This window comes from Phalacrocorax aristotelis, chromosome 5 (assembly GCF_949628215.1).
Source record: "Phalacrocorax aristotelis chromosome 5, bGulAri2.1, whole genome shotgun sequence".
Taxonomy (NCBI): domain Eukaryota; kingdom Metazoa; phylum Chordata; class Aves; order Suliformes; family Phalacrocoracidae; genus Phalacrocorax; species Phalacrocorax aristotelis.
In genome coordinates, this window is record NC_134280.1 from 38,721,765 (window position 1) to 38,734,961 (window position 13,197).

A 13,197-nucleotide genomic window follows, 5' to 3' on the forward strand; every position below is an offset into this window, starting at 1 on the left:
AGGAACACACTGCTCCATTATTTTTCAACTGGTGTGATAAAATATTTCAAACTGGTATGACTTAGAAAGCTGTTCCCAATTGGTGCCGTTGTTACCCTACCTTCACTCCTGCATACAGCTGCAGAGTCCTTCCTTTTTCCCTTGTAGGAGCAGGGCTGCCTTTAAGACCAGGCACTGGACCAATACAGGAAGCAAAGCTAGCCAAACTCTAATCCCCCATTTTGGATTAGATTTATGATGGCTGAGGTCCCTGATCTACTTAACTGCCTAGTTGACTGAGATCAACTTAAGCTGCCATGGAACTCTTCTGCTAGAGCAAGCTTGGGGTTGTTCTAAGTTACACTGGCTTACACTGGAAGAAATAAATCTATGCTTTCACCCCTGTATCCATGGTAGGAATTAGGAACCTGTCTTGTCTTTCGGCATTACAAACTGCATTAAGAGTTGCTGCCTTCTTGTAAACAAGGACATCCTCAGTTTGCCATTTCATAACTCCAGAGACGGAAATTTACAGGTAGCCATTTCCCTCCCTGCAGTGCGGTCCCAGATCTCCACCATCACTGTGGCCACCTTCAACACTACCCTGGCCTCATTCAATGTGGGATACGCCGATTTCTTCAGTGAGCACATGAGGAAGCTTTGCAACCAGGTGCCTATCCCTGAGATGCCCCATGAGCCGCTTGCATGTGCCAACCTCCCAAGGAGCCTGACAGACTCCTGCATCAATTACAGTTGCTTGGAGGATACGGATCACATTGATGGAACCAACAACTTTGTCCACAAGAACGGCATGCTGGATCTCTCGGTAATTGGCAAGGAATGAGGAAAGCCAGGTCCCTGTTCTGTCAATATAGCTGTACCATTGAGATCAGGGTTTTGATGGGCTTTTCCTCCACCTCTTTATATGACTTCTCTCAGCAGTACATAAAGGTCAGTCAGATACATTTGTGAATATCATAAAAGTCTCCTCTGAGATACTGCAACTCCTATTACTCCTTGCAAGGAGTGCATGTGCATGTGGAATGCACACATCAAATCTTAAGTGATATTATTTAATGACTATGTTCCTGGGGCATGCACCAAGTTCCCTATAAAATAATATAAAACTGAATAGCACCTTTCTTCTAATGGCACCTTAAAACTCACTTTTTCTGACCTGACAGCTCCTGGTGCACTGAAGCAGTGTTCTCAGGCTCACAGATGTCATCTCATGGTTTCCTTTTCTGCCTGACTGCGCCGAGCCTGTGGTTTCTTGTCTTACACCTAGATTGTAGGCTCTTGGGGTTGAGGGTTGTGTGTACTTCATTCTGAGTCTGTACTGTGCCTGCTATGATGAGTCTCTGGTCTGTGACTAGAATTTCCAGGCACTAAATAGTACTAGAAGAGAAAATAAGTCTGACTTCAGATACGATGTTTGAATCTCCCAGGTGGTCCTGAAGGCTGTGTACTTGGTCCTGAACCATGACATCAGTTCCCGGATTTGTGATGTGGCACTGAACATTGTGGAGTGCTTACTTCAGCTTGGTGTGGTGCCCTGTGTTGAGAAGGTTCGGAGGAAGAGTGAGAACAAAGAAAATGAGGCCCCTGAAAAGAGACCAAGTGAAGGATCCTTCCAGCTCAAAGGGGCTGCTTCTGGTGGCTCAGCTTGTGGATTTGGGCCTCCCCCTGTTAGTGGAGCTGGAGATGGAGGAGAAGAAGGAGGTGGTGGAAGTGGTGGAGGAGGTGGAGGTGGAAATGATGGAGGTGGTGGAGGAGGAGGAGGGCCATATGAGAAGAATGACAAAAAACAAGAAAAGGTTTGTCTTGCTTCCCTTTCTGCAATTCCTGAATGTACTGTAAGATCTGTTAAGATTGAATATGCGTGTGTATGCAACTTCCCTTCTGTTTTCCCTCCTTTTTTTTTTTTTTTTCCCCCTACAATCACAAATTAATGTGTTTTGATCTGGTGCTCACTTGGTGTTCCACTGAAGAAACAAGATTGGGAATTCAAGCACTGTAACTATGCCAGCAAAGCAGATGCCAAAAGCAGAGTGTGTGAGCCTTGCACGGTCATTAGTAGACAGAAAGAAAAAGGGGCTTGGATTATGGCTGGAGTAAAGAGCTGTCTGCCGTCATGAGCCGGCATCCAAGACTGTGAAACAGCATTCTATGATTTTCAATATATTTTCAAAGTGTCTGAAAACATCAATCACAATGATGTTTTTCAGGTTTATTATTCATAATTTATAAGGAAAACCAGAGCCCAGTGTGTGAGCACAGTTTGTTTTCTTTGATGGCCAGGAATCATGAATTTTTCAGTATTGCTATGAGAATTGGCCGAGAGATGCTGTTGCTGACCTCCGAAGTTGCAATTCATAGTAGCATAATACTTAGGACGTTTTTAAAAGATGCTTGTTTTTCTGCTGAAGCAAGCCAGCTCTCTGTTTCTCAGGCAGAGTTTTTTGAAGGGCTGAATGGTATTCATAGCAGCATGTAGGGGGCTTTGCACTTACAGCATGATCTTTTGAGGGGAGCTGAAAGGGAAGGGGCTGGTCCCTAAACTTGAAAAATAATTGGAGTAAACATTTCAAGAGTGACAACTCGGTAATGGAGTGTCTGAGAGGAGAAATGGACAACAATGTGTTAAAAGTAAATTGCTAACAAAATGACAGTGGTTGTGCCAGGGTTTCACACCATCTTTCCCTCTGTGACTCTCAGGATGAAGGCCCATCTATCAGCACCCATAGGCTGGCACTCACAATGCTGATCAAAATTGTGAAGTCGCTGGGTTGTGCCTATGGTTGTGGAGAAGGACACCGAGGGCTCTCTGGAGATCGCCTGAGACACCAGGTATTCCGGGAGAATGTAAGAGAATTAAAGCTCATTAAAGCGTCCCCCTTGTACTTTTGACATCAGCTGCTAAGATTGCTGTCTGCCCCCTCTGTAGCTTTCTCTGTTTTGACAGTAAATGTGTTGCTCTTTGCCCCAGCTCACAGACTGTGTTGCAGCCCAGCCGTAGCATATTTTCAGTTGTTGTGTGGCTTCCTAGACCCTGGGGCTTGCTAAGAGCACACTTGAGACCCAGGGTGCTTCTGAGTACCCCAATGGATGGGTTGTCCAGGAAGGGACAAATACAGGGGAGCAAATCCCTTGTGTGAGCTGGTGTAAGTAATTTTTCACATTGACGGTACCCCAATAGAGTACACTGTTTAAAAGAGGTGCAGCTATCTTGGGTTGCATACCTGAATCCAGAAGTCTAAAGTGTAGTTATGTCCACCTTTCCTAATGGTGACTGTGACTGGTTGCTGCTGGGCTGCTTCATCAGCTCCTGATAGTTGGAGTGCACTGTGCTTGCAGGCATGTTAGTGTGCTGCAAGGAAGTAGAAGACTCATGCCCTATTGAAGGGCAGTGTGGACAGTTGCTGTTGAATCCTTACGTTTTTGGTTCTGCCCCAGGTTGAAGCAGTGGAAAGTGCCCAGGATGTAGCCCAGACACCTGACTTCGTCTAGTAGAGTTTGACTCCCTGAGATCAGTCCAATGTCCTGTCAAATGTGAGCCTTTCAAAAGCTTTCTCCAGCACACACCTCCTCCTTGCATCCTGTGCTTGCAGCAGAGAGCATTTTTGATGACTCTCATAAGAATTTACCCAGTGCCCATCCATGGGGTGGGTGGGAGCCAGGTGCTTCTCCATGGCTTTGGTTAGCCTGAGCTATGCCAACAGAGTTACTACGTGGTTCTGGGATCTGAACTAGATGGCTTAGAGATGGATTGGCTGCCTCTGTATCATGCAGCATTCTTCTGTTAGCTAGGCTCCTGTGTACTGAGGAGACTGCAGCAGTAACGTCAGTTCTGGACACAATGGGACAAGATGGGGTAAAAGAGTCCCTGTGGTAACAGTAGAAAGGTTCTGCACAGAGCACTGGTTGAACATGTACCATATTCATCAAGATGTCAGTTACGCTTTTAGGTTGTGTTGGAGCCGAGCCAGCAGAACATTTAGGCCTATGCATAACATTAAGCATAAATGAATAGGTCTTTTGGAGCCAAGGTTCCTATCAGACTCATTGAATTGAGGTCTTTATGGGAAGAGATTTTCCTACACGTCTAAGTCTGCTGCGTTTTCTGTGCATTTGTCTGGCCAAACTGCTTTGCATGCACCATTTGTGTTGACTGCATGGACAATATCACGTCTAAGTTCACTGGAAAGTTAAGCACCCTAGTGTAGATAGCAAGAGAGTTCATGTTTCCCATGGAGCTGATATTTCAGATTCTCTAACTCCAACCTGCATGGGGTCCCAGTAGGATGGATAATTTTGTGAGACGAAGTTGGCAATTAACAGCTTTTAAATAAAAAGCTAATGTTTTGCATGATATAAATCGGTCACTGTGTACAGGTGCATCAAATGGGTTGGGTCTGAGCCAGAGGCTGAAAATCAGATGCCTGAGGCTAAGAACCTGTTTCACCAAGGCAATAAGCCTTGACTGAGGTGGTACATTCCTACTTCATTCATATCCAGTGAGATTTTACCTTGGGACTGGGGACAGGAGGAGAGGCCTTGAGGCAGAGCTGGCAGTGATTTCACCACCACCTCCAACCAGTGGCACCCATACTGGTGCACTGTCTCCTTGTGCTGAACTTCGTGTTTGCTTCAGAGGCGAACCTGTCTTCTGTTACAGTACCTGAACCTTCTGGCTCCTAGGGGAGGTTCCTTTAGAGAGCACAGCAGACCACTGGCTAAGCAAGAACAAAAAACATCCTGCTTCTATTAGCACAACTCGAACACATACTTTGATGTGATGTGATTTGATGGATATCGTTGCAGGCTCAGAACTGCCTCACAAAGCTGTACAAACTGGATAAAATGCAGTTCCGGCAGACCATGAGGGATTATGTGAACAGGGATTCTCTCAATAATGTGGTGGATTTCCTGCATGCTTTACTGGGATTCTGCATGGAGCCAGTCACTGACAGTAAGTATAGCTGGCGTCAGAAATTGAATATTCCTAAACTGTATCATCAGAAAGAAGCCATACCTTTTTCTTTTCCTTTAAAAAAGAACAAAATTGTGAATTACTATCCTCAGAATATACAGACCATATCTTCAGTCAGGGGAGTTAGATCTCTTTTGATTTGACTGCTCAGTGATCTCACCTAGTGATCTTGCATCACCCATCACTGAAATTGAAAACCTGTCTTTTGAGTCATCCTACCTGTTGTTCATGGATCTTCAGAGAAAATATTTTCATTCAGCTGTGCCTCAGGCAGGAAATTTTCTGCTTCATGACATGACCAGGCGCCAGCCTGGAATGCCCTGTTTAATCCAGGGTTTATCCTGAATGGAGATATAATTCAGCATTAAAACCCTCTGTGGTGCCTCAGGTGAGGCAGTAAATGGCAAGAACAGATTGAACAAACAAGAACATGAACACACAAATGCACATGACTGCAGTTACAAGTGTGAGTGCATGTGTGTCTATGTATATGTGTATATGGGGTTTTTTTAAGTTAGGAAAATTGTTACAGTTGCTATTAGAATGACCAAACATTTATGTTTGGTCACTGCATGCAACAACAGTTAAAAATGAGTGTTCACAGAGTAGGAATAGATGCTCTGAAGCACCCGGGGAGTCTGACTAGTCTATTAGCCTCCCTCTGATCCCAGGCATTTCAGAGGAAGCATCAAAAAATATTTTATATCAGGCTTTTGTAAAGAAGATGCCCATAGGGAGTCTCCACAAGTATTCCTCAATTATTGGCTGGCTCATGCTTTGAAGCATGCAGCTCATGCAGCTTTTGAAAGTCTTTTCTCTCACCTAATGAAACTGGGATGTTTCTTGTTATACATGTAAATGTGTAATTCTTTTTTGACTGAGAGCTTGTGCACTTTTCATAAGCAGCATTCCTGTACTTCAGAAGATTTTCCTTTGATGGGTGTTGTCACTTTCCAGCTTAATCAAACATCTCTTGTCCTTTAGAACAGTAAATAGAAAAGCTGGAGGTATTATTCAAATGTTATGCCTCATTCTGTACATCTCTAAATAAAAGATGTGGATAAAAGGAAGCCAGAGTGGTCCTGATCTTTTCAATCCTTTTTCATACTACAACTATTTCTGGAAAGATTTAATCCTTCTCATTTATTTTACCCTTTCCTTCTGCTTTATTTCTGTGGGTTCGAATTGAGAAAACTGAACATAGGATGTTAGGTGGGGACTTGCCCTTGTCTCATGTATCTGAATCCCTTTATATATGTCTTTAAGCCATCTTTTTTAAACCTGTCCTAACAAGGGGGCTTGCTTGTACTTGAATTTCACAGACAAGGCTGGATTTGGTAATAACTTCACCACAGTGGACAACAAGTCTACAGCCCAGAGTGTAGAAGGTATTATTGTCAGTGCCATGTTCAAGTCGTTGATCACTCGCTGTGCTTCCACTACACATGAGCTGCACAGCCCAGAAAACCTGGTAAGCACTTGATTTCACATTAATAAAGTTACTTTTCACTTAGGTGTCACCAGTGAGACTTTACAGTGAAGAATTAATTCAGTTTAGCCAAATCTCTTGAGCATAGCAAGCTATGCAGTCACTGTTGAAACGTGATGTAAATGTGATGCTCTCCTTGCATGCTGGAACCTGGGGACTCAGCCACGATAAAAGCTGTGCACTCTGAATTGCGTTTTCCTCTCTGATCAAGAAGCTTCTGTGGGTTTTGTTGTGGTTGGGTTTTTTTGTTTTGTTTTGTTTTGTGTTGTTTTGTTTTGTTTTTTCCAAACAGATTAATAGCATAGTCTGGAGCAAGGGTTTAATGAACAAGACCACAGCCAGTATAAATCAACTTTCAGCAAAGTTAAAGCCAGTTTACTTGGTTAAGAAAGTGGCCCACCCATGGCAGAGTATGTGGATTACTGAACAGCAATTTGGTAGGTCTTCCCAAGGGTTAGACAAACATTCAGTTTACCAAACGCCTGGAGGAAAGTAAGGTGCTGCTGGTTGTTGCCTATGTGCTATCTCCCCAAAGCAGTCAGTAGAATGGATGACATGAGCTCTCTTCTCCCAGGTTGGTAAAGAATTTAGCAGCTAATCTCAAACCACCTCCTTTATTATCAGAAATTAGGGTTTTTCATGGAAGGCACCAAGAAGCACTTTTGTGCTCTGTCCTTACAGCAGAGCTGTAGAGGCACTGAAGTCCAGATAAAGGGCCAGTAATCCTCTGCGAGGGGAAGAGAGAGTGAGCAGGAAAAGCACAGTAACATCTTAAACCAGTAGCAGTCTGTCTATGACCAAGTCCTCTTGTTCTTATGGATATTCCTCTTTTGGAATGTTTCTCAGCAGAGATTAAGTGGTGGGATGCAGAAAAACATGTGCCATTGCTGGACCAAGATTAGGTTCACCAAGGGTAAAATTTCCTTATAAATTGTATGTCTTTCTGGACCCTATTTTAGCTATGAAAAGGTGAAACTTATCTTTAGGTATAGCACCATTAATTTTGCCTTTATGGAGAACATAGTACGCAGAGTATATATGATGATTTCCTGTTGCATCACTCTTTGAAGTCAATCTTGAGTTCAATGTCTTAGGAAAAAGAGCCTTAATCAGTGTACAGATCCAATTACTTGTTTGTTTGGGTTTTTTGTTGAAAGCTGGCTATGCAGTTCCCAGCTAGGAGTTTTCAGAATAATCCAAGATCTTTCAGGAAAGTTCACATATCAAAAATCAGGTCCTGTAAAACTGTTCCCTCCATCCCCTTGCCCTCAGACATAGAGATGATTTGTCACATCACAGATGTTTATGAATGCTCAAAACTAAAAAAAGCCATGAGTATAGGAGTAGGTTGGGGAATGAGTGAGTCATTCCTCCCTCTTCCCATGATGTAAAGCTCTAAAATAATTAAGAAAAATCCCAGGACACCCACTGGTTTTGAAACAAAACATGCAATTTTTTGCACTCTACCTCCCCCCCACCCCTTCATTTAGCTTTTTCAGGCCTTTTAAGATTATGGGCTAGATGAATGGGATAAAATGGGCTTTTACTCATATTTGCAGCTCCCTCATCTTGCAGCTGGTTTAGCCTCTCATATCTCTACATCTGCTTTAGCCCATTGCAGAGCATGTTCCATAACAATAATGCTCCTCATTGTCTGCTTCTTCTGAGTGCACTAAATGGAGTTTCCAGCTTTTGATCCCAGCCAGAAAACACAAGCCCTGAACATGGAGAGTATATCAGACAACAGCCAGACGAAATAATGGCCTGCTGAAGTACCTTAGAAACTATTGATCCTCACTCTGTTTTCACAGATAGCAGACTGAATTCTTTCATTTTTCTTGCTACTCAGGGCTTGTACTGCGATATCCGACAGCTGGTCCAGTTTATCAAGGAGGCTCATGGGAATGTCTTTCGGAGAGTGGCACTCAGTGCCCTCCTAGACAGCGCTGAAAAGTTAATACCAGGAAAAAAACTGGAGGAAACGGAGCAAGAGCCAAAGCCTTCTGGGAGCAAAAGGTGGGTGTCTAGGAGGGAGAAGGCAAATGACTGACTTGCATATCACTGAATGACTACATGCGCTGAACACAAATGCAGAAAGTTCAGGGGCTTGCGTGTTTTATCTTGATAGTGTATGTCAATTCCTGATGTACAGAATTGTACTGTGGCAGCAGTCTCCTGAGACAGTAATAGATTTGCAGCAAAAAGTGTTAACCCTCTCACACAAGAGGCCTAGAGAACAGTACAATGGAAACATTGGGAGGAGGAAAGGTTAAAAGGTTAAAACAAGGAGGAAAGGTTAAAAGAAGAAGCATAGTATCAGTCCCAAAACACTGTGTGGACATATCTTTGAATATGCTTCACATCCTTAATGTTTATCTGACAGGTAAACCCTGGTATGCAAAACAAGTCCCAGAAGAAATCTAATCCTGACATGCTGCTTCATCAAAAAGAAATTTTCTCTGGTGCTTTGAGGCTTGTCATATTAAAATATTGGGAAGAAGGATTAAGGAAGTTGAAAAACTCCTAAAAACCTTGGCTTTGCTTCTAAGAGCTGATGCTTTTTTCCTGAATGATGTATATAGAGGCAGAAAGTTGCTAAAGCTGCTTTGTTGCTCAGCAGCTCTGGTTTCCTTGTCATGTAGCTATGTGACAACCATGAGATGGGCCATCCATTCACTTTAGCTGATGATTTATATTGTCTCTATAGATCTGAGGTGGGAAGCGTCATCATTGACAAAGGCCAGGCATCAGCTGCCCCTGATGAATGCCGTAGTTACATCTCAAGCCGCCCAATGCAAACTCCAGAACAGTAAGTAAACATTGAATTGTTTCATGCGTTATTGCCAACAGCTTCCTTCTGGAGTTAGTACAAATGGGCAGGACATCAAGGATTTATCTCTTTGGATGGTATAACAAATGCATTGACTGCCTGTTCAGGAGGTGCTCATAACATCCAGGTAATGCCTATTTTCAATGCTGCCAACTAGACCCACCCTGATTTTGATGGGAAACCACTAGAGATTTTCAAATGACAGTGCAGTAGATTTGTCAATATTGCATACTATCGTATCCATGAATAGAGTGTTCGTTCCTCAGAGACGTCATCACAGCTGTTCTCCATGCTTTGTACTTCTAGGGGATGAGTTGATTAATTTTCAACTTCCAAGCTGTTGCTAAGGGTCGTTAATCCTTTACTGCCTCCCAAGAGCCAGCCCACTCCTGACCTGTCTTGGGGATGCAGTCTCAGAAGATTGTTGCATTTCCCTTATCAGCTCAGGTGCCCTACCTGCTATTAGGGATTGCACGTTTGAAGTCTGCTGTCCAAATAATTCTTTCATTAAATATTGAAGTAAATTTAATCAATACTCTTAGGAATTGTAGAAAATGTTATAAATGGCCACTGGTTCCTAAGTAACTTTGGACAAGTCATTTAACTTCTCTGCGCCTCTGAATACCCAACTGTCTTGTTAAAGTGGAGTTGCACTGTATGAAGACATTGCTTGCACAAGGGCCCAGAGCTCTATATTATGCATTCTTCTGCATTAACTGAGCCTGCAAAGTCTTGTTGTTGCTGAGACTGCAAGGATACCACAAACCCCTTTACTGCTCTGCAGAACTGCAGCAAGCTGCTCTGCTCTGAGCCCTGCCACAGTCACCGTTGTTCTCAAGAGTACAGCAAAATATGCTGACCCCATTCCAATATGTTAATTAGAACTATGACTCCAGCAGGTTCAGAAATGGCTACCGTGATGTCCAAAAGCTCTCCAGTACACATGCTTGAGAAATCACCATGTAGTCATATCAATATGGGTCATTTTGACCTAAAGAAGATGGGGTTTTTTTTTCATGTGTAGGAACTAAAAATTGGAATGACCTGTTCAGTGGACAAGCCTCTCAGGGTAGAAAAGATGGTTATTTTGTGCCTTGAACTGTATCGAGCATGTTGTCAAACTTGAATGTGTCCCACTGAGAAGAGTACATTTCACATTCATAATGAAACAACCTCAAAGAATAGAGAGGTCAGGAGGGAAGCCTCACTCCCCTGAGCATCCAATCTGCACTGAAATGCAGCTCATGGTCTGTGTCCCTTCTCTTCCAGTGATGAGCAAATCCAAGGGGCTGTTCTGGGACGCAAGGACTTCTGGAGAAAAATGTTCAAGTCACAGAGTGCAGCAAGTGATACCAGTAGCCAGTCTGAGCAAGACACCTCTGAGTGCACCACCGCTCACTCTGGGACCACCACAGACAGGCGCTCCCGCTCCCGTTCCCGACGAATCTCCCTTCGAAAGAAACTCAAACTCCCCATAGGTAAATGTATGTCTCTTCCTGTTCTATATACATATTTCATGTGCAGAGAAACATGATAGATATGTCTGTCTTAAGAAATATTGCAACACAGTTCCTTATTGTCTAAGTACATTGTATACTCTCCCAAAGGAAGCTGGAAAATGCTGCTCTCTCCATTTTACAGATGGGGAACAGGCAAAGGCAAACATAAGCAATTTGCCAAAGATAACAGAGGGTATATGTGGCAAAACAGAATATTGATTCCACGTCTCCAAAGTAGTAGGCTAGTACCTTAATGTCACAGGCATTGTCCCTCTCTGTAGAAAAGAAATATTCCAAATAGCATTTGGTAGACAAAGAATATAGCCTTTACAAGTCTCGAGACCCAATTTTGCATGGTAGTTAATGCATGTAACATGAAAAGGTTGCCTTCCCCTTTTCTCCCATTTTCCCATACCCTGGCATGGCCACTCTGGAGAAACAGGCTGCAATTGCTAATAAATAGATTCTGCTTGGAAGTACTTTCACAATTGTCCTGAGTGGCTTATTCTGCAACAGGGAACTGGTTGAAGCGCTCCTCCCTCTCTGGCCTGGCTGATGGGGTGGAAGATCTCCTAGATATCAGCTCTGTCGACCGCCTGTCTTTCATCAGGCAGAGTTCCAAGGTAAATCTGTCAGGTGGGATTACAGAGAGCTTGGAAGGACGGGATCTGGCTGGTTTTAGCTGTCTGTCCAGGGAAACATTCTATTCAACATGGACATTGCAGCCAATGAGACTTGGTCACAGAAGTCTTCAGAGTAGACTACCATGGGAATTTGATACTGGACTTTTGTGTCTCACAGTGAAGACTACGTTAAACCTACACTGTACTTGTCAGTCTGCCTCAGTTCACTGAGAGAGAAATGCAGGCTCTGTCAACACACTTAAGATTTAATTGTTGGTTACACTTCTTCCTTCTTTGTGCCTTTGCAGCCTCTTGTGAAAGACCAATCCTTTAAGCAGAAAGCTTAAAAGATGAAGTACTTCAGCGTATGTAAATCTGTGCAGACCCGCTTGTATTGCTGTGGTGATCCACTGTGTTACAGCCCTTCTACAGATGCTTCATGTCTAAACAACAAAGACCAAGAGACAGTTGTACAGCACAGCCTGACCTGGCCCTCTGTCTTTGCACAGGTGAAGTTTACCAGTGCAGTGAAGCTGTCAGAAGGAGGGGGGCCAGGAGGTGGCCTGGACAACGGGCGAGAAGAAGAGGAGAATTTCTTCAAGCGTCTTGGTAAATGGCGCACCTGCCGAAGACACCCATCCAAGCTTCATCACACAGAAGAAAAAGATGGTTAGAAATCAGGGTTCTCGTCTCCTTTTTTTTCTTTTTTTTTTCTCTTTATTTTAATCTCTTCCTTTCTGTATTTTACCCCTTTCCCTTTTTTCCTGCTTTCTTCATAGTTTTTGTATCCATTCTAGCCTTCTCCAACTTTTTAGTCTTTGTAACTGTTTTCTTTCCCTTCCTTCTTTCTTTTGTTTTGATTTAGAAAAATACTCTAGTAAAGTTGATTTTTTAAAAAATCAAGACTAACCAAATAAATTATGCAAATACAACATTTGGGCTTTTAAAATCAAATTGAATTTGATCAACACACTTGAAAAATTAATGCTTGCTTCAAAGCACTTATTCAGTTCAAAATTAGGTGGGTAAATCTTTTGTTACCTAATACAACAATGGGTGTTCCATCAGGTATTTTGGTTTTTGGTTGTTTTTTTTTTTTTCCCAATTTGTGACCATTTGACAGTTTTAGCAAAGATCAGCACCAATGAAATGGAAAACCCTGCACAAACCTTGTTATAATTATCTCTTTTCTTCTGTGTTTGCATGTCTAGTGTTTGCATACCATTCGTTAGGGATGCTGTCCCTTTTTCTTAGCACACAACGTAACAACAACACTACTTTTCCATGAAAGTATATTTAATTGCAATGCATTTTCAAAATCAGCGATGTTTGAAAAGTGCCTTTATGAATAATACAAGGTCATGATATATTCTGTTTTAAAATATCATGCAGTCATTCACACGCTCATGTCCTCAGCTCAGAGATCATTCTTGTTGTCAAGGATACAACCTTGTATCTTGAGGTTCTGTTACTGTTTTTTCAAGAAAACCCAACCCAACTCCCAAAAACACACAAAAAGTAGTAGATTTTATTTTTCACCATGATTTCTGTAGCTTTACAGTATATTACATTCTTCGGCATTATATGTTTTATTTTCTGACATTACTCTTTGACACTGCATTGTATGTATTTCACCATCATCTGTCCCAGACCTGCAGTGCAATGCATGTAAGGCATTGTTTAGGCAAGTGATACTAGCAAAGTATGAGTATATCTTGCCAGTGTAAACTGGTTATCATTCTACCACTGCAGAAACACTTGTGGTGGTTTTCAACTACCTCATA

The 13,197-nt window shown here is 42.6% G+C and overlaps 1 protein-coding gene across 2 annotated transcripts in view; it reads left to right on the forward strand.

Moving 5' to 3' along the window:
- Window positions 1–13,197, forward strand: part of UNC80 (unc-80 subunit of NALCN channel complex) — a 134,559-nt gene that overhangs the window by 32,712 nt on the left and 88,650 nt on the right. The window contains exons 12-21 of one of the 2 annotated variants that reach the window (XM_075094034.1): window positions 537–805; window positions 1,428–1,796; window positions 2,698–2,829; window positions 4,804–4,951; window positions 6,295–6,443; window positions 8,311–8,477; window positions 9,169–9,270; window positions 10,561–10,775; window positions 11,307–11,413; window positions 11,923–12,082. In XM_075094034.1, coding sequence (XP_074950135.1) covers window positions 537–805; window positions 1,428–1,796; window positions 2,698–2,829; window positions 4,804–4,951; window positions 6,295–6,443; window positions 8,311–8,477; window positions 9,169–9,270; window positions 10,561–10,775; window positions 11,307–11,413; window positions 11,923–12,082 — 1,818 coding nt within the window. The remainder of the gene's footprint in view (window positions 1–536; window positions 806–1,427; window positions 1,797–2,697; window positions 2,830–4,803; window positions 4,952–6,294; window positions 6,444–8,310; window positions 8,478–9,168; window positions 9,271–10,560; window positions 10,776–11,306; window positions 11,414–11,922; window positions 12,083–13,197) is intronic. The other variant, XM_075094035.1, reaches the window with a different exon arrangement.